Source organism: Barbus barbus (assembly GCF_936440315.1).
Source record: "Barbus barbus genome assembly, chromosome: 21".
NCBI lineage: Eukaryota > Metazoa > Chordata > Actinopteri > Cypriniformes > Cyprinidae > Barbus > Barbus barbus.
Window position 1 is genome coordinate 21,004,881 of NC_136749.1, and position 24,690 is coordinate 21,029,570.

A 24,690-nucleotide genomic window follows, 5' to 3' on the forward strand; every position below is an offset into this window, starting at 1 on the left:
TCAACCTTACAAAAGGCGTTGTAAATAGAAACTTTTGATGCTCTCCAGAGCACAAACACTAATATGCAATGAAGAGGTTACCAAATCTGCTTCGCCTACAGTTTTGGCAAATCTTGCTTATGTTTGAGGGTGCTTTTCATTGCGTGAGAAAATGGACCTGTGATGAGCGCCTGAGATAGATAGATTGATTGATTGATTGATTGATTGATTGATTGATTTCATGTAGACATGAAATGGAAAATAAACGCACTAATAATAGCAAAATAGCATGGCTATTGTATAAGTTTCCAGTATTGCGAGTGAGTGCGGGCGCGGTTGCCATGTGTTCCACGAGTCTTTCCATTGCAGATCAGCGCATGCACAGCTCGCTCAGTTGGAAGTCGTGTGCGCTCCTGAGAAGACAAGCGCAGAGGAGAGGAGAAAAGGCAGGCTGCGTAAAGTGGAGTTGATGTCCTTACAGCTGCTTTTCTGTATCTTTCTCTGTCTTTTAGATTAAAGATATAGGCTACGTTTATAATCTTTTTACTTAATTAGAAGACGTTTGGCGTTATACAGGGAAAGCGCATAATGGAGCCTCTAGCAGTGACTGTTAGTGATTTTTCCGAGTGGTATCCTTTACTTCTGCCAAACTCCAGCTTTATGGAGGAACCCGCGGGACTTCTGTCTAATTGGAGCGGAGGCAGCGAGCCGAAGGCGGTGAAAGACAGCACCGCGGTCGCTATTGCGGTGTGCATCACCGCGCTCTACTCCGTCATCTGCGTGGTGGGACTGTTTGGAAATATTCTGGTTATGTACGGTGTGGTCAGGTAAGAGAAATAGTTTATTTCAATGAATATGTACTTCAGAAGTCTTAGGAGTGGGATGATCATTATTTAATTGATCACACTTTGACATTAATAAGTAGGCTACAAATCCTAACTTTGCTGGTTTAAGTATACACGAAGTCTAAAGAGAAAGCTGTCTCTTAGACATATTTGAACCTCGGGAATGTAGTAGCTAGAGAATGTGGTGGAAATGGAATTTTGTTTGGAATCTAAGCAAGTGGTGGAAGATAAGAGACAGGGCTGAGGGGTGAGAGGGTGGCTGTGAGAACCTTCTGCTCAGCACCAATGGAACAGAGAGCAGAACCAGTCCAAATTATATCACCCACAGATATGCCAGTTTAGCAATTTTCACAGCATGTACAATTCAAAGCTCACTTGTGAAAGCTGCTGTTATAATCTGGTCTCATGTTCCTTTAATGCATCCTTACAGTGCTGGGAGCTTTATGGAGGAACCAGCAAGACTTCTATGTAATCTATGTAAACTATGTAATCTGGATTATGAAATTAGATTACAAAATTCAATACTTGTAATTTGTTTATATTACTTTTTTAAAGTACTCATAATCAGACCACAGTTACTGTTTTTTATTGATTATGCAATTAAATAATATTTTAAAATGGCTGTAAATTATTCATAATTTATTGATCCTCCCTAATTCTTCCTTTTATCTTTTGCTTATATTTGGAAAGTCCTCCAGTTTTGTGTAACTGCACACAGACCAGCCACTATAGTCAGGTGGCTGTAATTGCACAGACAATTGAGAGGCCTCAAAGCATAAACAAATAAAATGTTTTTCGATTTCATTAATTATTAGCTTTTCATCAGTTACAAATTCCCTGCAGTTCCTCATAAACCCCAGTTTGGGAAAACCCTGATGTAATTTTTATTGCACTTTGTGTTGTTAATAACAAAGAATGGAATACATTTTCTTTATGTTTGCATTTCATATCAGTATGGAACATTATTATCCTATTCAAGTTAATGTGATACACAAGGTAGGTCAAAAGTAATCAGATCATATTAACTAAAATGTGTAGTGAAATAGATTACATTACTAACTGCAATTTTTTGTCATGTAACTTGACTTCAATAACTGACTACAATTTGTAACCTTCCGAAGTACTGTGTGTGTATATACAGGTCCTTCTCAAAAAATTAGCATATTGTGATAAAGTTCATTATTTTCTGTAATGTACTGATAAACATTAGACTTTCATATATTTTAGATTAATTACAACACAACTGAAGTAGTTCAAGCCTTTTATTGTTTTAATATTGATGATTTTGGCATACAGCTCATGAAAACCCAAAATTCCTATCTCAAAAAATTAGCATATTTCATCCGACCAATAAAAGAAAAGTGTTTTTAATACAAAAAAGTCAACCTTCAAATAATTATGTTCAGTTATGCACTCAATAATTGGTCGGGAATCCTTTTGCAGAAATGACTGCTTCAATGCGGCGTGGCATGGAGGCAATCAGCCTGTGGCACTGCTGAGGTGTTATGGAGGCCCAGGATGCTTCGATAGCGGCCTTAAGCTCATCCAGAGTGTTGGGTCTTGCGTCTCTCAACTTTCTCTTCACAATATCCCACAGATTCTCTATGGGGTTCAGGTCAGGAGAGTTGGCAGGCCAATTGAGCACAGTAATACCATGGTCAGTAAACCATTTACCAGTGGTTTTGGCACTGTGAGCAGGTGCCAGGTCGTGCTGAAAAATGAAATCATCTCCATAAAGCTTTTCAGCAGATGGAAGCATGAAGTGCTCCAAAATCTCCTGATAGCTAGCTGCATTGACCCTGCCCTTGATAAAACACAGTGGACCAACACCAGCAGCTGACATGGCACCCCAGACCATCACTGACTGTGGGTACTTGACACTGGACTTCAGGCATTTTGGCATTTCCCTCTCCCCAGTCTTCCTCCAGACTCTGGCACCTTGATTTCCGAATGACATGCAAAATTTGCTTTCATCCAAAAAAAGTACTTTGGACCATGAGAACAGTCCAGTGCTGCTTCTCTGTTCAAAAGTGGCTTGACCTGGGGAATGCGGCACCTGTGGCCCATTTCCTGCACACGCCTGTACACGGTGGCTCTGGATGTTTCTACTCCAGACTCAGTCCACTGCTTCCGCAGGTCCCCCAAGGTCTGGAATCGGTCCTTCTCCACAATCTTCCTCAGGGTCCGGTCACCTCTTCTCGTTGTGCTGCGTTTTCTGCCACACTTTTTCCTTCCCACAGACTTCCCACTGAGGTGCCTTGATACAGCACTCTGGGAACAGCCTATTCGTTCAGAAATTTCTTTCTGTGTCTTACCCTCTTGCTTGAGGGTGTCAATGAGGGCCTTCTGGACAGCAGTCAGGTCGGCAGTCTTACCCATGATTGCGGTTTTGAGTAATGAACCAGGCTGGGAGTTTTTAAAAGCCTCAGGAATCTTTTGCAGGTGTTTGGAGTTAATTGGTTGATTCAGATGATTAGGTTAATAGCTCGTTTAGAGAACCTTTTCATGATATGCTAATTTTTTGAGATAGGAATTTTGGGTTTTCATGAGCTGTATGCCAAAATCATCAATATTAAAACAATAAAAGGCTTGAACTACTTCAGTTGTGTGTAATGAATCTAAAATATATGGAAGTCTAATGTTTATCAGTACATTACAGAAAATAATGAACTTTATCACAATATGCTAATTTTTTGAGAAGGACCTGTATAGAGAGAGAAAGAATGAGATTTTGCCTAAATAGGCAAAGTAAAATCGGACGGAGTAAAAATCCAAAACCAAAAAGACCTGCCTTGAAATATATGAAGTCTTTGGTATGTTCCCTCAGAGGGGTTCAGATCACAGAACTATTACAATTCAGCTAGTTCACATCTTTCTAATCTATTCACAGCACATATCTTCAGGAGTGCAAAGCCACTGCCTAAGAGGAACAGTCTGAATGATCTAATCATATTCGCAATGTCTGGATTGCCTGTCTTTCACAGAAGCCTTTCACAGATGTAAAAAAATGTAGCAGAAGAGAGTATTAAAGCGTATCAGCCTGGAAGGCAGAAACTGTACAATAGGAAATCTGATGTGAAAAGAACTCATTAATAATTCCCCCTAAAGTTTCAACTGCAGACAGAAAACGTGATATAAATGCATTTTAGATTACAACCACATCAAAGTTTTCCCCTCATTTTATTCCATTAGTTCTCACGCTGCACAAAAAAATACCTTTTTTCTTGTTTTTTTATTTTGTTTGTTTCTTGTAAAAATGTCTAAACGTCCCAAAAAAAAGAAACAGAAACACAATTACATGACTCTTTTAAAGTTTTTTTTTTTTTTTTTTTTAAACACAAAAGTAACAATTTAGTGAAGTTTCTACTTAAAATAACAAAATTTGCAATATATTCATTGGTCATTTTATCAACAATACAAAAATATATACAAAACAAACAATCATTCAAAAATTGTGCCCACACATCATTCAAATGTCAGTAACATGACAGTACCAAACATTATTTTCCATAACAGGTCTGTGACAAAAATAAGTTCCCTGATACAATGAATTAGAATGAAACGTGATTCATTACAGTGCTAAATAAGAGTACAACTGGACAAAACATAGCAAACCAGTATTTCCCCATATGAATAAGGGACTAGTGTAAAATTAGTGATGCAAACACGAGTCATGGATATACAACAAAACATGTTATGCACTCGGTACAAAAGACTTAATGGAACTTATAATAATGGATTTATTCATCTCACCACATGTATAGCCATGTACAAAGAGAGGAATAAACTGTAGTGTCACTAATGGATGCGCCGTCTTCTCTCTTCTTCTCTGTGAGACTTCAAATGTCAAGTCCTCAAAAGAGATCACAGTGTGTGGACACCAGACAAATCTCAAAGAGAGGATAATCAATGGATACCAATGTATGCCTTTGGCATTGGGCTTTTCTTTAGAAACTATGGTCACATCCTTTCAAAGGATACCCCATCATTCATCAGCCTACTACTAATTTGGATAAAAAGAGAGAGAGAGAGAATTATGAGCTGATTATTGTATGATATCACCTTCATTTAATGAAAGCATGTTGTTAGCACCTGCTGCTAGATGTTGCAACTACACTTTATCACAATTTCTGCACTGACAGCCATCCGAATTTTAGTTTTTAGCCATTATAGCCAAATCATCCATTATACATCTAATAATAATACCTAAAATAATGATTGTTAAAAAAAGTGGCACCATGTTGTTTTACTAGTAGCTTAAAAATAAACACAAAGATATCCAAAAAAGTTTGAAAAAATACTATATTATGTAAATGTTGTGTTTTAATGGAAAACAAGCCTAACAAGCAAAGTTCTGAAAAAAATAATGTTTTATAATGTTTTTATCAAATCACCAGAATATAAAAAATTATGAATGTGCCAATGTATGGCATCATTTTCATAGGTTAAGATTTTAAGTCTTGACATAAAAGTGTGGAAGGGTGTTAAAAGAGCACATATGGTTCTCTTCTTTCCATTTTTTGAGTTGATCATCATGTTAATCATATCTGGTATTTATAATGAAAAGGGCAAAGCAGAGAAGATCCTCAAATCATGCACAATCAGTGCATCCCATTCATCAATGTTCATATCGTCATTGCAAACCCAGGTGTAGCAGTTCGACATTCGGAAAGTATGAAGTGTTTATCTTGCTGAATATCTCAGACTAACTGTTTCTCGTTTCTTCTTCAGGTACACAAAGATGAAGACAGCAACCAACATTTACATCTTTAACTTGGCTTTGGCCGATGCATTAGCCACCAGTACTTTACCCTTCCAGAGTGCCAAATACCTCATGAGCACCTGGCCATTTGGGGAGCTCTTGTGTAAACTGATCATTGCTATTGACTACTACAACATGTTTACCAGTATTTTCACTCTTACGATGATGAGTGTAGACCGTTACATTGCTGTGTGCCATCCTGTGAGAGCCCTGGACTTCCGCACACCCTTCAAAGCAAAGATTATCAACATCTGCATATGGATTCTCTCCTCTGCTGTTGGCTTCCCAGTCATGGTTATGGCCGTTACTAGAGTAACACCCACAGGTGAGAACAAAAAAAAGTTATTCACCTAATATTAATTGTTTGATTCAATTTGTTAGTAAATTTATGGCCATCACTCAATTTGAACAGACGTAATCATAGCACGTTTTTTAGCCAAGTAATCTAGATATTAATATTGAGTAATATTTTAGATATAAAATATATTTTAGATATAAACTAACCACACTGAATTGCATACTCTCAGAGCAACACATCATAGTGTTAATTTCCTGGATGAATTGTTCCCTTTAAACAAATCAGTTAAATGAATAATTCAATGACTCATTAGGACTTGGGTCCTGAATGAATCAGTTTTTTTAAAGAATCAGTTAATCGCATTAAATGACTCGCTCGTAAAGTCAATATCTGTGTATGAAATTGCACACTGTCTAGTAGGTACTACATTTGGTACGAAACTTTGTTTGCAACATTAATTGCCTGTTCGTAAACAGTTAGTTCCCTGTTTAATTCTCTAAAACGGCTTTGACACAATCTGAATTGTGAAAAGTGCTATATAAATAATGGTACCGCTATGTCCTATATATTATGAATGAAATTTGGACATGCTACATATATCACGTTGTCATTATCATATGCTTCACTGCCATTCGCAAATCCTCTCCAGAGGCCTCATGGGATAGTAAAATACCCATCAAATGCGCACTTAAGATCTAAGTCTATGGATTCGGATATACTTGTCTTACATACTATTAGTAAGAATGCAGGAAGCCTTGGACAATGATAAAACGTGCACAGGCTAATATATTTCAGTGCTCTTGGAATGCTGCATGCAAAACAGATTTGAAGTAAATACTGGAAATAATTGTTAAAAACTTCATTGAATTAGAGCTGATCAATAAATTAAATTCCCCTTCTTATCTTCTTTTTACATACATTCTTCACAGGCAAAACAGTCTGTACGTTGAAATTCCCAGACCCAGACTGGTACTGGGATACTGTGACCAAGATCTGTGTTTTCATTTTTGCCTTTGTGGTTCCCGTTTTGGTCATCACCATCTGTTACGGCCTGATGATCCTTCGTCTCAAGAGTGTACGCTTACTGTCCGGCTCCAAAGAGAAGGACAGAAACCTCCGGCGCATCACCCGTATGGTATTGGTTGTGGTGGCGGCCTTCATCATCTGCTGGACCCCCATTCATATCTTCATCATCATCAAAACTGTGGTGGAGATCAACCAGAAGAATCTGCTTGTGGTCGCCTGCTGGCATCTGTGTATTGCTCTGGGCTACATGAACAGCAGCCTCAACCCGGTCCTGTATGCTTTTCTGGATGAAAACTTCAAGAGGTGCTTCAGAGAATTCTGCTTGCCCTTTCGTTCCCGCATGGAGCAGAGCAACTTTTCCAGAGCCCGTAGTGCCACGAGAGAGCCCATCTCTGTGTGCGCCAAGTCTGAATCGATGAAACAGCCCACATGACTAGACCTGGAACAGATGCCTTCTGATACACAGCCAAAGACACAGAAAGATCTGCAGTCTGAGGTCACCCAGATCTCCACCACTGAGTTTTAAGCTCCTTTGAGGTAAATACAACTTGACAACAAGCCCATATACTGAAGGCAAAATGCCATGTTGGTTGAAGTGGGGAAATGAGATCATTTGGACCAATGTACAGTAATCATGCTTTGAAAAAAAAAAAAACATCAAAGATGTGGCTTTGAATGGTCAACAGGAAATCTACATTCATTAGTGGTAAATGACCCATCAAAGTGGATCCCCATAATCAGATTTTTAAATGAGAATCAGTGCATTTCCTTGGAAATTGTGGGAACTTGTAACTGAAATACAAGTGTCCAAACTAAATACAAAAATTCAATTTCTCAATCAACAAAATAAACTGTAAGATTTTCATTTAAAGAGAGGAGCAATCTTGCTTCACCGAACAGTGAAAATGTACAGAGGTCTTTTTTCACTCCATAATAAAAGGATTTCATTAGACCTGAGGATAAAGATATATGGAGAAAGAGAGAGGTGTCGGATGCAGATAATGGAGCAAAATTTAATCTCAAGGTTGGCAGGATAGATTTGCATGGATGACAGGGGTCCTTCCCTCAGGATGGCTGTTAAAACACATATAAACTCTTGACACTGTTCATTTCATGGCGCTTGATAAGGTGTCATTTTGTAAATTTGTGCTACTAGTAAAGCTGTTTGATGACCTTTGACTATGAAGATTACATTGTTCATACTTTGAGCATACAGTATGTGCTCTGAGACTATTACAGAGGGGCTTTTAGATATTTTTATCTTAGTTCTTTGCAATAAAGTATTTAGTGCAACCATTCTTGCAATTCATCACCATTAGCACAGAATAGCTGTTTTTTGACCTTCTTCAAATTCCAAAGTTGAAATGACATTTAAAGAGTCATTTCGTGATATTAGCATTTGATTCTAAATGTCAGCTTTGTTGTAAAAGGAGTGAGTTTAGTTTCTTGAGCTGTTATAAACATACTTTTTCCAGTCAAGGACGTTATGTATTAGCAGTGAGTATGGCTTTACTGTAGAACCTGTTATGTACTTTTGTGCAACTGTTGGATATTTGCTCATGATTATATTTTTATGGATGCACTGGAATTAGACATCACAAATTATCTTAACTGTCAGTGGTTATGTTGTGAAAGCTAAAAAAATTTTGTAATTTTTTTTTAATTTTCAGTAGATTGCATGGATGTTGCGAAAAAAATAACCTTTATCTAAAACATTTTCGCTACCCACATGACGAGCAAGACTTCTAAGATACACATTCATCATCTCATGAATATATACATTTATCATCTCATTATTTATTGAATGATAAATAAGGCTGTCAACCTTTTAAGGTGTTTTAAAGATTAAATAAACTACTATGCTAATTTTCTGCAGGTACTTGTAAAGGTTGGAGACTCAAGCACTGTTACATAATCTCTTCAGCAGACAGCCTATAGACCCTCTGTTATGAAATAAATTGGATAAGTGCTTTTGAAACAAGATAAAAATAAAAAGAGGTTGTTGTATAATCACTGTTGTATAAAGACAAAATCGTTTGTATTTTTGCTGACTTTTGTCGTCTGTGTAGTCATAACAAACTGTCATTTTACCCAGGCTAGTTAAAATAAAAAAGCATCGCCAGTGAATAATTAAATCATCTACTTCCATTGTATGGAAAAAGAATATGGTAAAACTGGGTGTAGGGTTTTTGTAAAGCTTGAATGATCAGTTTCAAAATCACTTTGATTGCTTGCTTTTAATAAGGTGAATGGCTTCTGTCTTTTCCCCTCGCTCCCTCCTAAGGTCTGGGAGTAGGCCTATGTAAGTTTGGAGAGCAGTATGTAATTGCACATGTACAGCAAGCCTGCAACCTTTAGCCAAAAAAGCGTAGCGGCTAATGCCATGGACCTGGGGCCTCATTTATAAAATGTTGCGCAGAAACCATCTTAAAATTGATCTTACGATCATCTCAAATATGCGTACGGGTGATTCATAAAATGAATTACAGAAAACGCACGTACGCGTCTCTTTCAGATGTGAAACCTATGAATTGCAAATAATCTTGAATTTGCACGCAAATGAATGGTTTCAGCTCTGTGCTTGTAAACGACTCCTAATTAATGTCATTAACATGTAAAAGATCGCCAGTCATCATCCAAATTCTTTAATTTAGAACAGCTAAGAACAGTTTAGCCTACAGTTCCAAAAATCATTTCCATTTTTCCACGTCAAAAACCTTTTTTACAAATATGAGCATTGGCGTGGATTTAAGCGTATGCAGACTCTAAGATCAAATCTGTGTACGCACGCTTTATAAATGAGGCCCCTGAGGCCTTATGGAGGAGCATAGGTCATTGCAGGAGCCTAAACTGCTTTAGTGAGGAAACAGCTAATCTTCAACTTGTTTTTCATTAAACAGTAGTTTTGGATTGAACTATTTTTAGTTTACACCCCCAAAAAGCTATTTTTTTATGAAGTCACTGACTTTTTGCAACAGGTAGAATTTATTTTACGGCACTTCTCATTTATTTCTATAGTATCTGTAAACGGTGATTGACTGTCGCACAACTGTTTGATATTCTATGACTTCAAGGCTGTAATGTGATTATCAAGGCACACGTTATCCAAGTTGACTGTTACACTTTCTCCAATGGTAAGTAATACAAACCCTTGTATCTTACAATAATAAGACAAGGTAACATTACATCTATCCACTGTAATTACTACAGCGACATTGACTTGAACTCGCTTAACTGTAGGGGGCTCCAAAGTCTTCAAATTCTACAACATACCGTCGATTAAACTTTTAGCAAATCTATTTGGTTCATTTTAGTTATATTAATTTGGTCAAATTAAATAACTAGTCCACATTTGTTTGTCATAAAGGAAAGAAACCAAAATAAGGTATGAAAATCAAAGGGCTCCAAAGGATCTCTGCACTTTTCACAAACAGGATAAAAAATAGGCCTAGGTCCTGAAACTCTTACAGCCTATGTTAATTGTCAGCAAGTCGAGAGTGCAAATATGCTGTTAATAAGCCCAAGGTGGTTTGTTTTTGCAGCATTATTGAAAAGAGGGATCCTGTTTACTGTGACTTTCTAGATGCGAGAGGAGCGGAACAGATCACCTGTTATATTTGAAAGCAGCACCCTGACATTTAAAGCACTGGTGTGTTCATTGTGCCATAGAGATAATGGTCTCTGGAAATGGCTATGGAAGGATACAGAGTCTCAACCGTCCAACAGACACAAATACAGAATCTTAGATGAGCAATTGGCCTGAATAACAAACATTATGGTCTGCAAATGTTGCTTATGTGCTTCTCTGGTTCTTCGTGATTATGGTTTGGAGTGTGTTACATAATGGCATAAACAGCAGATCAGAGAGCAGTGCTGTTTATAGTGGGTGGAGGGAAGCATCGCAAGGCACAGTAATGACAAGAGACAGTCAGCTTGATTGATCAGGAAGATCACACTGCACTAAATTGTGCTCAACCCCATTCAGTGTCCTTATGAGATGCGTTATTAACAAGCTGCGGGCTAAATCAGAGAGTTGGTGTAGATTTTACACTCAACTCACATTCTTCTACATTTGGCAAGTGATGTTTAACATGTCCACAGGGTAAAGTGCTAAATCAAAAACTTAAAGTAATATTTCTTTGGAGGAAATGCTTAGCCTCTTCAGTTGACTATAGGCTCTCTCTCTCGCTATATATATATATATATATATATTTTATTATTATATATTTATCGGACTGTCACACAATAGCTAAAACAAAATATATGCATAAATATTAAATACATTATTAAGTCAGTCATGCTCTAAGCATAGCAGCTCCCATATAATTTATCTCAGGGGAATATGGTAAAATCATACGCATTTCCAGCAAGACTTCCAGTCTTCCATTAAGAGTTGCTCTGTTCAGTTTCCAGAGCAACCGTCTAGATGAGATGCTGTACAATAACGACTGGTCTAATGCTTATAAAGGCATCTTGATGTTATAAACATACAATGCACATTTCATGCCTGAAAGAACAGAAAATAACAAGGAAACAAGGAAATATTTACCACTCAAAATTCCTGTGTGCATGGATTCCTTTTGAAATTTCACCAGTGAAAATTTGCTTCATGAAAGAAAAATGCTCCAGCTGTTTGTGATGTGTACATGATTTAAAAAAAAAAAAAAAGAATTATCACGGGAAACTTTTTAATGAGACAAAAATACAGAGTTCACCTTTAAAGAGCAGTGCTTTTAAACAATTAATGAACTGCCTGCTGTGAAACTTTTTCATGACAGTTTTGGAACCACATGGAAACAATGAGTCATTTATACTTTTGCGAATAAGGACATCCCTCTCAAACACATTTAATGTAGTTTGCTGGCATTAAAAACAATAACATTTAAAGCCAGTGCCCTGTCCACTTCTCTGTGCAGCTGCCTCACGCAGGGCAAAAGAAAACATTGATGACTGCATTAAATGGTGGTCAATTAAGTGCTTGCAGAAGAGGCTGTTGGCATTTCAAAGCTTTCAGAGAAAGTGGGCCTTGAAGGGCTTTTCAACTGAAATACCCCACAAAGTCTCTCCGCATGACTCACTGTGGGCTGGAACATAAAGACCAGACCAGGAGCACAATACCATTTCCCCTTCATGGATGCTGAAGTGGTGCTTTGAGCTGCAAATTTGATCAATAGTGACCAAACCATTTCCAGCCTCATGTGTTTTCAACAGTAGGACGTACTTATGTAAGTATCAGCTCTGTCATTTCATATAGTGGCGCATACATTTCGTCTGGTTGCATGAGGCCAACTTCTTATAGAAGAAATTCAGGTAAAATGTAAAAAAATCTGTATCGTTTTTCATCTGTGGAAAATAAAAGTAGGCATTTCTCAGAATGAGACAGCGGCTGTCAGGCTAACAATAATAATAAAAAAATTCATTCTAGCTTCTAAATCCAAACACTTTGTAAGAAATATACTAAGATATAAGCAAATAAACTGAAGAATGTCATGTTAATCTTGACAGCACAGATACAAAGAAACATTTAGCACTTCTAAAAGTGAAATGTTACTTTAAAAATATATTTTTTTACTTTAAAGTGAAGCTACAAGAAGAAACTCTTGTAGAAACATTTCATAAATTTAATCCTTATGTCTGAAATTAATTGTAGAATAAGATTTTCACAAATTAAACTTTCAGCCTAAAAGCAACTTAATTACAAATATAACATACCATAAAAACCCACACACACAACACCCTGTAAAAGTAATAATCACTAAAGGCTTGAAACTAGACATTGAAAATAGATGCTTTAATCTCCTCTAAATGTGTGCGCGTGTTTTTTATTTAACGAGTAATCACATCAGATTCTGTAAAACCTTATTTTTTATTAAGTGTCCACAGGGCCAGCAATGCATGGATACAATAATGGTTTCATTTAGGAAATTAGGAAAACAGTTTAACACTGCAAAGTACAGGAATACCAAATCTGTTTTTTGTTTTTTTTATGAGCGATATAGATTAGACCTGCTATCGTAAACCTTTTATTGCTCAGACCAAAATGCGGAATTTAAAAAAAACGTTTTCCAGGACTTATCTAAAAGACTTATTAAATCATCTTTCAGCTCATACATGCATACAATCACTCACGACAGGCGGTCTTCCAGGAAGCATACTAAAGATCTTTGTTAAAAAGATTTAAGATAAAGCGAAGAAAAAGAAACCAAGTCCATAAAAAAAATATCTTTGATCATCTACCGGACCGTATCCAGTGAATATTTGGGCTCCCCCATAAAGTGGGACAAACTGTTTAATTAGATGATACTCATCCTACCCTCTCCCTCATTCGCTGGCTTAGCTCAGCACAGGAAGCATTACCAAGCCCAGACTCCCCCGATCATGATCAAGCTATAGGTTACAGATACCACTGATACAGTAGTTTGGCTCAGCTGTCTTTAGTCAAGGAGTTAAAGATCAGCTCTCCTGCTCGTCTTTGACCAGCAGGACTGTGTGCTGCCCTCCACTGGACACTGATAGAACTACACGGTTCTCCAGCTGCTTGCCCTTCATCTCCACTGGGCTCCATTCATCATCCTCCTCTCCTGTACCCAGCTGCAGATTGGTGCCCATGCCCCAGGAAAACACAGAGCCTGGCCAACAGACAGCAGTGTTAGAAAACTAAAAAAAACAGCTCTGATGATCAAAACAAGCCAACGGTACATTCCGTTATTTGGTCCTAAAAATAAACTACTCCGATTGGTGCAATTAATGTAATTAGAGGTTGAAGATACATTTGTGAACACACACTTTGCGTCATTTGCCATTTAAAACTACAGGGACAAACAATGCTACTTTTATTCAGTAAGGATGTATTAAAATGTTACAAAAGAACATTTATTTGAAATGGAAATCTATTAAACTTTCTACTAATCAAAGAATCCCGAAAAGCAAAAACATTAAGCAGCACAACTTTTCAACATTGATAAGAAATATTTGAGCACCAACTCAGTACATTAGAATTTCTGAAGGATCATGTTATTTTAAATTGTAACATTTCACAATATTACTGTTTTACTGTATTTTTGAACAAATAAATATAGCCTTGGTGTGCACAAGAGGTTTACTTAAAAATAAATAAATAAATATATATATATATATAAAATCCCAAAACTTTTGAATGGTATTGTTATTTTAAGCACTTTTTCTATTTCATAGTAGAAGGACCTCTCAGATACAGGTTAATCACTAGTTGCATTTATACACAATTTGTGTGTGGTCTGAAACGGTTTACAATGCATTCCAGATTTTGCAAAAGTACTTGTAGTGGCCAAACTATTTAAGATTAGTCAAAATTAACCTGTTTTGGGTTAAAGTGGTCAGATCACTGCGAGTAAAATTTCAAAGAACCAGGACAGGGTGCAGTCCCACCTTGTTTAGTGACAGCGTAGCTCACAGAGGCACCACAGGCAACCATCTGAACGTCACTGATCCCGGTAACAGGTGTGGGCTCACTTTTCTCCTCCGCATCCTTCCCCAGGCCCAGACGGCCATACTCTGCCCGACCAAGACTGTACACTTGTCCTGTGGATGAAGACAGCAGTTGAACAAATTCTGAACCACTGGTGGAATACATGATTTAAAATAAAATAAATCTAATTTTAATGTAAGAGTAACACAAATGAGGTTCACGAATGAATCACCTTCTGAATTCAGGCACAGTGTGTGATGCTGCCCCCCAGAGAAACCCACCCAAGAGGTGGTGGAGTTCTTGAAAGAACTGAGTTTCACAGGAATAAAGCAGATGTTTGTGCTTTGGGTGCCTGTAAAAAGGAGCAAGAAGAAAAATTCTCAAAATTCAGCAATAGATATATAACCATATAATCTTCAGGGCTGAATGAGCTAGGAGTCGTACCAAGCTGGTGGTAATTAGAAAGGCCAAATCCATAGACGTGCCCCTCTTTAGACACAGCAAAGGTGAAGTACGCTCCACAGAAGACATCCGTAAAAACGACCTTCCCCCGTGGCTTAATGATAACCATCTGTGGCTCCAGCAGCCTCACTGAAGAAGAAGTTACATAAACACCACCACAAGATATTTATAAGCATTATCCTTCAAAAGTTTTGGGTCAGTGAGACTTTTTTCTTAAAGAAATTAATACTTCTATTCAACAGATGCACTAAACTGATCAAAAGTGATGTATCATCAAGCATATATCAAATTCAAATAAATGCTGTTCTGTTGAACATTCCATTCACCAAAGACTGAAACGCATTAAAGGCTCCACAAAAATATTAAGCAGCAGCACAATGATTTTCAGCTCAAGAAATATATCATCAAATCACATTAGAATCATTTTTGAAAGGTCATGTGACACTGAATACTGGAGTAATGGCTGATGAAAATTCAGCCTTGCAATCATAGGTATAAACTGTATTTTAAAATGTTAAAATAGTAAAAGTGTTAAAATTGTAATTCCACAATATTCCTGCTTTACTATAATTTAGATAAAATAAATGCAGTCAACGTTAGTAATAGTTATAGATTAGTAGTAGTATATTTAATGTCATATCGGCATCTTAGGCTATTTTCATGGAAAAAAGAAAAAAAAAATACAAGTGTAACAAATACAATAAAAACCAGCAAACAAGTTATACAATATTTTTTTACATTAATATGATAAAAATTCTAAACCTTCTGGCAAAATTATACCAAGTAACTCTTTAAGTGAGTTAGCAATAGTTATAGACTAGTTTTTTTTACAGTTTATTTTATAACTGTCAACTTTCATTCAAATTCCAGCAGTGACAGTTCAGTCAAAATGGAGATACATACTCAATCCCTTCCTGCCTCCGCGGTTAGCAAAGTGCTCAGCCACACGGCCCAGCTGTCCTTGTTCTCCACATCCTGAGGTGTACAGCTCTCCATTCACAGTCAGCATCACCAAGTGGTCATTTCCTTTAGATTGAATGCAAAATATTACTATGCAGATTATATACATAGACAATGGTGTAAAGCTACAGCTTGAATTCCTATGACCCACCTGAGACTATTTTAACCACAGGCTTGTCTATAGGAACTCTGACGGGCAATGTGCATTTTTTCATAGGCTCCAGAAGTCCAATGACACCATTATTGTCCTGCAATTGAAAAGATGTGTCAATCAAAACCAGTCCAATGTTTCTACTCCGCTGCAGGATATAAAAAGGCTATACTCACTCTAAAAGAGCCCCAGGCATAGACAGCCCCCTCCTCAGTGAGGGCAGCTGTGTGACTGTCCCCTGCAGAAACCTGCACCACTTTTTCACCAAGGTCCACCTTGGCTGGCACCATCTCGGAGCCCTCCTCAGAGGTGTCACGGCCCAGCGCGCCCTCATCATTACAGCCAAATATATAAATCTACACAGGGATTAGAGAAAACAGGAAGGACATAATGTTAGTGGGCTCTACACAAAGCTTGTGATTAATTTCTTTTGTACTCATCTTACATTTCCCGTGTCGCTGAGGCAGACTGTATGCATGCCTCCAGCCACGGCCTGCACGATACCCTCAGGTAGAGTCACCAGAGCTGGTTTCTTCCTCTCCAGCACATCCTCTCCCAGGCCAAGCTGCCCAACATCACCCTGCCCCAGAACAAGCACCAGGCCCTTCTCCTGCCCATGACTACTGTGAGAGACTACAAACCACCACAAAAACAGATTTCAGATTTAAATATTACAGCAATACAACTTGTGCATTTCTGTTATTATTTGACTCCAATAAGACTGGCTGTGATCTGTAGTACCACATTAAAGCACTGATATAAAACTCAATATTATAGCTATAATGGCAAAACATTTCAGATGCTGTGGACTCATGCATATCCATGGAAAGAATTCTCTGCACAACCATTTGTAAAGACTGCCTCACAGTTAAAACAAAGAAAGGTTTAACGTTTTTACTGTAGCTTATTTAAGAGAATCTCTCCCCTAAATGGCACATAAAAACAATTGGCAAAAACAGCTACAATATGGGTCAGTTTAATCAAAGGTCTGGCTATATGAAAATAGAGACTTGCCTTTTTGTTTCTTCACAACCGTTGAGTCCTCAGTTGTGGCAATTGTTTGTCTCTTTACAGCTTTTTTTGCAGGCATGGTGACTCAATTCTTGACAAAACCTAAAACTACAAATGTTAACAATGAAGCAACTTCCTATATAGACACACACACACACACTATAGGCCAAACTAAACAGCATTTGAGGCCTACACGTAAAACAGGCCTGGTTTGCTATAATGTATAGAAAATGTACATTTTGTTTTCAAATCCTCAAACTCCTATAAAACAAATAAAACTTTCCAGGACCTGCACTGCTGTACAGGGTTTATATATTGACTGTACGTCGTCTCGGCTTGTTTGGGCATCATTGCTAAAATATTGGCAAGGTTTTGAGACACAGCCATTCATTCTGTTTTCTGGCGCTGACTTCACTCTCTATGACTGACAGCAGCAAATGTTGATGGCGGTTTATCGGCCAAACACGGCAGTGGAAAGAACAGGCTCTTACTTTTTAGGATTTACACATAATTTAAAGGCAGGAAATGGTTTAAACACGGCGGAATAAGATATGAGCTCAAGTTAAAGTTAAGCCCGCTGAAAGTTTAAACAGATCAAGCCTTATGAAGTGACAGTGAGTTCGAGGCTACATGGTTCAACCTCATAACATTTAGTTTGACGATTAATTATTTCAGAGATCACGTCTCATAAGATCGACTACAGTTTCAATAAGATTAAGATCAGTGAACGAATTAAACAGGATCAAACATGCTTGTTCTGCACACAGCTCTGTTTGCATTACATTTCCTGGGTTTCTGAGAGACTTATACATATTATCTTACCGTCGGAAGGCAGCTGAGATGAAAACCTACACTTACGAGTGAAAATTGCCCAGGTTCAAAGCTTTTGCTTGTTCGAGGAGGTTTGTGAACATAAGGAACTCCTTGAGAGAATGTAACGCACGCGTGTCTCCTTCCAGCACTACTTCATGTGTTTCACTGGTATCGCGCTAATAAACAAATTCGCATGCGCCACCTATTGGAAAGGAGGATTGATTGATTTTTTTTATTTTTTTAATGCTTGAAAACAAAAAACAAAACAAAAACAAAAAACAATAACAATTGTCATCGTCAAAACATAACAATACAACAACCGTTCAGGGACATTCAGTCTTTCAGTCCAATGGAAGTGCCAAGTCCTTCAACAAAGTCATTGTTCTTATTGCTTTTATGTTCGTAGAGAACTCAATAGAATCAAAGTACATTTCATTTCAAGTTTGAATCTAAAAAAAGAAGGTTTGCATTTAGAAAATTTACATTTATGAATATGATATTTAGCTAACAGGAAAATAAGGTTTATGAAATAAGCATCACTTTTTTTCACAATCATGAAAGCCAAAAATGACATTGCTAGAAGTAAACTCAAAATTAGGATTCACATATCATTTGATAAAGTCAAGAATGTCACACCAAAATGATGTTGTGTAAGTGCAATTCCAGAATAAATGTAAATATGTTTCATTGTTTTCTAAACAGAAAGAACAGTTGGTATTAATATCATTCTTAAGTCTTTTAAGAGAGCACTTATCCGGGTAAACTCTATGAATCAACTTAAATGCAATTTCTCTCATTTTGTTAGTAATTACATATTTGTGAGGTAATGACCAAACTTCCAGGGAATATCACTTACTAAAGAGATTACATAAGGCACAGAAATAGACTCCATCTGAAATAAAACTCTAATTTTCTTATTGTTTTTTGACTTGGATGACGAAAGGCACTGTTTTCCAACAAATGTTTTACAAAGATCCCCTGAGTGACATGAGATTGGAAAAGAGAGACCTCTAAAAAGCATGAGAACCCCATGTGGCACTGCATCAGCAACAATCCCAAACTCTTTCAGACTAACAGGGATTCAATGCTTAGCTAAAAACTCAGAGTAATTACAGATTGAACCATTTTGATTGAAAAGTTGAGACACAAAAATAATACAATTTTTAAACCAAATAAAAAAAAAGAGATTTGTGTTTATTCAGTATCCTTGTTATTCCAGATTAGATACGAGTGAGGTGTAAAATTGTGTTTAAAAATGAGGGACCAAGCTAATAACATCTGCCTATGAAAAAGAGATCATTTGACAGGGATTTTCATGATGTTATAGTTACAGATTAATAAGAAATTTAAACCACCTAGTTTGAAAAAAACAACATTAGGGATCAGATTCCATATATAGATGAGGGCTTATTGATACAGTTTTTTATCCAATTTATTTTAAAGGTGTTGTTTAAAGTGGTGAAATCAAGAAAGTTTAAACTCCCTTTTCTCAATGGTGTTCATAAATACAGATTTTCTAATAAAATGAGTTTTATTCTTCCAAATAAAGTTGAGAAGCATTGTATCAATTTTTTTTAAGGGATTGAAAAATTTTGTGCTTGATAGGCCCTTTTCACCTGTTATTTCGTTTTATTCCCTGGATAATTTATTTGATTTATTTCAGTTTCTGTTATTATTATAATAGTGAGTACACTGTAAATTTTCATGCAAGTGTTGTTATTCTGCAATAAAAAAAGACAAACGTCGTAATTTTGTTTTTTTACTATGGGAAAAATTACATGGACACAAATCATAATTTTTTAATAATAAATATTCTCATATTACAAAGTTTCACATCCATAAATGCAAGTGGTCTGAAAAGAAACCCAGTATTATCCAGTTCAAGAATAAGAAACAGTGGACATAACATGGGACTTTTATTTCAAAATAAATGATTTTTGTTAAAGGGTATACTCCATGGGATCACCGTTTTCATTATATATTTTATCATATTTATTCAGCATTGTTTTATTATGCCATTTATATAATATATTTGATAGTTATGAATACATTATTGAATTTTAAATGGTAGAAAAAACAGTTTTTGACCTCAAAATAAAGCACTTTCATTGCTGTGGGGCCAAGCAGTTAATTTAAAAAACAAATTTTGCCACATTGATGGCTCAAGGTGGTGTAATTGTTCAAATAACATATTGTTTCATTTTAAAATATAAGGAAATTTGAACCCTAAATTGTTTTTCAAGTGTAATATATCTGTAAAGGCAAGGGACAGGAAAATGGACGTTTCCGTAGAATGACCCATTTATTTTTTTATGAATTAAATTGTATCATGTTTATCAAAATAAAGTGGAAAAATATAGACCCCATTTTATTGATATTTAAATAGTACAAGCTTATGTTGAATATTCTTGTACATACAGACGCTGTATTAAGCCGTAGCTACATAAATTATTGAATGAAAAGTCTTTCTGTTGCCACATGCAAATATCTCAAACATATTTGACAAATATATCTCGCCGATCGGTATTCGGTAAGTTCCATTGAGATGCCAGACGCCTCGCCTTGAATGAGGACGAGAGTCGAAAGCTGCAGTCATGCTTTAATCGTATTTGTGGCAGATACGTCTATACGATACCAGTGTCTGGTTGAACTCCATGCTGTTAGCGATAGCGCTTTACTATGCGGGCGGAAGTAAGAATACCCTGCTTCGACTCAAAACGGAAGTTGCGTGACGTCAACAGTCGTCAGTTCACTTTAAAATAAAATGTTTTTTTTTTTTTGCCTTAATCATTTTTTTTATTTTATATGGTTAATTATTTTAGAATTAATTATATACTATTAAGGCATTCATTAATATTTCTTATATTTTCAATTAATTTGAGTTTTTTAAAACTGTGTGCTTTTTTTGTTATTGTTTTTATTATTACGCTATTATTTTTCAAATGTTTTATATTTAGCTTTGTTTTATTTCAGTTTTAGTAATTTAATCACTTCAAATTAAATGTATTTCAGTTAAAAATACTTTTAGAAGCTGAAAATAAAACAAAGAATACTATTTCAGTCTTTCTACTTCAAGGTTTCATTAAGTGTTTAATTCAATATTACTTGCCATTTCTTTGTAATTATTTGTGAAATTTACTGAGTGAAAATTAAAAAGCAAACATTTAACTTTTTTCAGCGTAGTTGTGCTTGTGTGTAATGCAGTAATAATAATATAAATCATATGATAAATCAATATCTTATCATTAAAGCATGGCAATTTTGTTGTATTTTTTTTTAAAGGTACTTCATAGTGACCTTTAATTAGCAGGAAGAGAAACTTGGGGAGTGACTTTTGTTGTGTCAGACATGTCACTTTGCTCACATCTGATTGGTCCAATTTCAGTTTGAGATCTCTAACCCAGAACATAACCTGACCCGGAGCAGGTTAGCTGTGCAGTGTAAGTTACTATGGCAGTGAATGCAGCTAAAAGCCAGTCCACTTTCATGGTACCTAAAACCCAGGATTGGTGCAAACAAAACTGAAACTTACCTGGCTAGCCAGCTAATCAGGCTTCATGGTACAGCCCCCTGGAAGCCTCTACAGACATAAAATGAATAGACACAATTACATAAATTAGTTATCTTACCCTTTCTCTCTAAAACCTCAACACACGTTATATGCAAGTTGTGGCACAATTGTTGTCTCTTTTGCAATGCATTATGCACATTTGTAATTGCAATTTTTCAACTGTGATTTCCCATATTTGCAATATAATTCCTCATTATTTGGACATTACATCTCAGAACTGTGAAAAGAGGGGCCTACAAGGACCATAATTTGTCTTTGAGTAGCATCTTTATTTCGGAAGTTCTGGACCTCAGAATATCTGGCTTTAGAAATTTACACCATTACAGTGTGCACAAAATGATACAATCAACATGTCATAAAGCAGGCATTTGTAAGAAAAATGAGAGCGACAAACATTATCGGTAAGCATTTTAATTTAGAGGTGTTTACATCTAAACAGCAAATTTACTGTCAGTTTCTAAAAGTTCACATATAATTAAAAAGCAAGAATATACAACGCTACATTACATTGTAGTGTCGAATAATACACTAATAATTTTGTGCTTAAAAAAATAGTAACCTATATGAGCTTCAATATATTTAAAATATTTTTCAAAATAAAAGGAAGACAAGATATACACAAACAGTCAGGTTCATCTACAGAATGGATCTGTACAGCAGAGCAATTCCTATTATCCTACTGGCCAAAAAACAACACAAATGACAAAATAATTGGAAAAAATTAATTAGAAAATTAGTTCCTGCCGCAATAATCTCCCTGCCAACAATACTTCACAAAAACGTCATTTTTAGATCTGTATCAGTGCGTGTCCGGACTAAATTCATTCTCCTTTTAAATGGGCAATAAATAATCAGGAAATCCTTTTTATTTAGGAATAAAATATTCTGTAAACACGACTTGGACACTTCTTAAAACTGAAATAGCTGGACCTCACTTTTACAGAAGGCGATATGATTAAAAAAAGATCAAAATAAATCACAGTTTTGCTGTAGATCAATAGTGAAATATGAAATGCTTACATTCTACCTAAAACTGATCCTATTTTCTTCTATTCCTCTCTCAAACAGTGAGGACCACAAAGCAAGGGGAATCTGTAACCCTGTATTGAATAAAGAGGCCAAAGCCAAAGTTATGAATAAAAAAAAACTTGTGCCTTAAAGTTTCTAACATTATGAATGTTCCAAAGAGTCAAACTAAGAGAAAAATTACAGCAGCCTCTACAAACATACACAAATACACAATTAACATTCTGGCTCAGGCCTTACTCTTGCAGTTCTTCTGTCTGCCCCGCTATGCTCAGTAACTAACACTTACTGTAGTATTACTGTATTTATTATTGTCACATTATTATTATTACTATTATTTTTAACTGTTACACTTCCCTGAAAGGAAATAACGTTTATCATATGAAGTAAAAGCAGAAAAAAGGCCATTCAGAGAGTAGAGAGAGGAATATCTGCCATTGGCACAAGTAACATCTTCTAATAAGTCCTTCATCGCCTCTCTGTCTTGGCACATGGGTCTCCTAAAGTCCAGGAGAAATACTGCATCTGTCCTCCAGAGGTCACCCGTCCCACACGTCAGTGGGTGGACAACTGAGAAACGGTCTGTTTTGTTTTGATTGGTTTCTGAATGCTCCAGGCGTCCCTGTGCATCTGAAGAAGTACATTCATAGTAAAAGCAGTCTGAAGGAGCTCTGACACCCTGAGGCTCCTAACCTAAAAAACAGCCATTTCTTCCCAATATCCACCAGCCTTTAAGTGCTTCATTCTCCAGTTAAAAGATGCCATTAAGGACGATGGAATCTAAAAATGACAAAATTAAAAATACATGGTTAGATGCTTTAAACAAGAACTTTCTGTATTTTTAAATGTTGCAAGTAACAAAACACTTGCCTTGTGTAAATTCTGCTTTCCTCGTGCACTTCCATCTCAGAGCTCTTAAACTCGTTGAGTTCTTTACGAATAGCAGCCTAAACAAACAGGTTAGAGATGGTTGATCACGTGTAGAGCAGATATAGATCAATAAGCAAGACATTTAAAAGAAATCAGTGTCTTTTGAGACTATTTATAATCTAAAAGACTGAAGTCAAATGATATATAAAGGTCTCTAGATCTTTATATAGACAGATGTATGTGTGGTTGCAATTTTTATTTTATTTTGTAGATGTACCTTGTCTGCGGGAGTGAGTTTGGTCCATGGCTTGTCAGCACGGCGGTCATAGTCCTGAGCGCATGTGACCTCCACGTACTCGTGGAAACGTAATATTTTTCGAGCCTGTAGTTCGGCCACAGTCGGTCGTTGACTCAACTAAACAAGAAAACAGACAAAGCATGTCACAAATGCTATCAGTTTGATTAAAATTCCTTAGAGCTTTAATATAAAATCTTGATAAAATCAACCTTAATATTATATTCCAGGTGAAATGTAAAGCGAGCAAACCGAATCGCACCTTTCTGGTGAGTCTGCGCTTGATCTCCCTGACCTCTGCTTGTCTGTCTGCTTCATTTTTGGCTGGAGAGAAATGAGAGATAACATCAATACCAATACCAATCAGGCTGATTCAAATCCAAATTTCATAGAAAAAGTATGTGGAGCACGATAAACTATTAGTGCAGTAAAGTACAAAATAAAAGTGGAAAGCCAAGTCCTTTGCATCCAATTTCACTTCCTACAGAGAAAATGTCACAAACTAAAACACAGGCTCATCTGAGAGAAACAAAAGCAAGGACTTCATTATTTAGCAGAAATTATCAGTAATGTCTGCCGGCATATGAAACCAATATAGACAGAATGTAAAATATATGTGGGTCAGTGTCTATCCCTCAGTGAACACAGAGGAAATAAATGAACAGGAATAAATGAGTAACTAATGAAACGAGGAAAAAGGGACAGAACAGAACAGAAGCAGGAAGATATATCACAATACAATAACTGGAGTGAATATAAAGAGGCAATTTACGCTGGAGAATGTTTCTCTGTTCCAACTCCTCAGCAGTAGGTCTCTGGCTCAATCGCCTACAGAAAACATTAAAAGAATTATTCATATTATCTATGCACATTATACAATATTTAAATACATATTGATATGTTTGAATTATTTTTAAATAATTATAATAATTTTAATTATAAAAATAATATGAATATATATTTCAATACAAATTATAAATCATTTGTAATTTTTCATATACCGCCAGTAGGTGCATATACACAGCATACACAGAAACAATTATGTATATTAATTTATATGTATCTATCTATCCATCCATCCATCCATCCATCCATCATATATATATATATATATATATATATATATATATATATATATATATATATATATATATATATATATATACTAAGAAAC

At 36.2% G+C, this 24,690-nt stretch overlaps 3 protein-coding genes across 8 annotated transcripts in view; 1 reads left to right on the forward strand and 2 right to left on the reverse strand.

Moving 5' to 3' along the window:
- The first annotated feature begins 369 nt into the window (after positions 1-369).
- On the forward strand, positions 370-8,950 carry LOC306887766 (delta-type opioid receptor-like). The gene is made up of 3 exons (XM_079445775.1): positions 370-806; positions 5,556-5,911; positions 6,814-8,950. Exons 1-3 carry the CDS (start codon positions 568-570, stop codon positions 7,341-7,343), a joined length of 1,125 nt encoding a protein of 374 aa, XP_079301901.1. The 5' UTR covers positions 370-567; the 3' UTR covers positions 7,344-8,950.
- Positions 8,951-11,583: 2,633 nt separating this feature from the next.
- On the reverse strand, positions 11,584-17,918 carry LOC306887355 (regulator of chromosome condensation-like). Of its 4 annotated transcripts, none has more exons than XM_079445021.1 (10): positions 17,764-17,918; positions 16,945-17,049; positions 16,376-16,563; positions 16,107-16,286; positions 15,931-16,027; positions 15,723-15,845; positions 14,802-14,948; positions 14,590-14,709; positions 14,318-14,470; positions 11,584-13,539 (listed from the first exon to the last, which is right to left on the reverse strand). In XM_079445021.1, exons 2-10 carry the CDS (start codon positions 17,018-17,020, stop codon positions 13,364-13,366), a joined length of 1,260 nt encoding a protein of 419 aa, XP_079301147.1. In that variant the 5' UTR covers positions 17,021-17,049; positions 17,764-17,918; the 3' UTR covers positions 11,584-13,363. The 4 variants fall into 4 exon arrangements, with proteins under 4 accessions (XP_079301147.1, XP_079301150.1, XP_079301148.1 ...); XM_079445024.1 differs by having other exon boundaries at positions 12,760-13,539; positions 16,945-17,043; positions 17,800-17,913; XM_079445022.1 differs by having other exon boundaries at positions 12,760-13,539; positions 17,800-17,913.
- Positions 17,919-21,575: 3,657 nt separating this feature from the next.
- The window catches only part of LOC306887115 (phosphatase and actin regulator 4B), a 45,969-nt gene continuing 42,854 nt past the window's right edge, over positions 21,576-24,690 (reverse strand). For all 3 annotated transcript variants that reach the window (XM_079444650.1, XM_079444649.1, XM_079444648.1), the window contains 5 exons: positions 24,289-24,344; positions 23,779-23,840; positions 23,499-23,636; positions 23,222-23,298; positions 21,576-23,131 (listed from right to left, as the gene is read on the reverse strand). In XM_079444650.1, the coding sequence (XP_079300776.1) occupies positions 23,116-23,131; positions 23,222-23,298; positions 23,499-23,636; positions 23,779-23,840; positions 24,289-24,344 (349 nt within the window). In that variant the 3' untranslated portion in view covers positions 21,576-23,115. The remainder of the gene's footprint in view (positions 23,132-23,221; positions 23,299-23,498; positions 23,637-23,778; positions 23,841-24,288; positions 24,345-24,690) is intronic.

What these genes read in the sequence shown, in the direction of transcription:
- LOC306887766 (XM_079445775.1), top strand. Translation starts at nt 568, where the DNA reads ATGGAGCCTCTAGCAGTGACTGTTAGTGATTTTTCCGAGTGGTATCCT. An exon ending in GTTATGTACGGTGTGGTCAG is followed by an intron (nt 807 to 5,555) that starts GTAAGAGAAATA and finishes TTTCTTCTTCAG; the next exon opens with GTACACAAAGATGAAGACAG. An exon ending in TACTAGAGTAACACCCACAG is followed by an intron (nt 5,912 to 6,813) that starts GTGAGAACAAAA and finishes CATTCTTCACAG; the next exon opens with GCAAAACAGTCTGTACGTTG.
- LOC306887355 (XM_079445021.1), bottom strand. Translation starts at nt 17,020, where the DNA reads ATGCCTGCAAAAAAAGCTGTAAAGAGACAAACAATTGCCACAACTGAG. An exon ending in GCCTCAGCGACACGGGAAAT is followed by an intron (nt 16,287 to 16,375) that starts GTAAGATGAGTA and finishes ATCCCTGTGTAG; the next exon opens with ATTTATATATTTGGCTGTAA. An exon ending in TGTGGTTAAAATAGTCTCAG is followed by an intron (nt 15,846 to 15,930) that starts GTGGGTCATAGG and finishes TTCAATCTAAAG; the next exon opens with GAAATGACCACTTGGTGATG.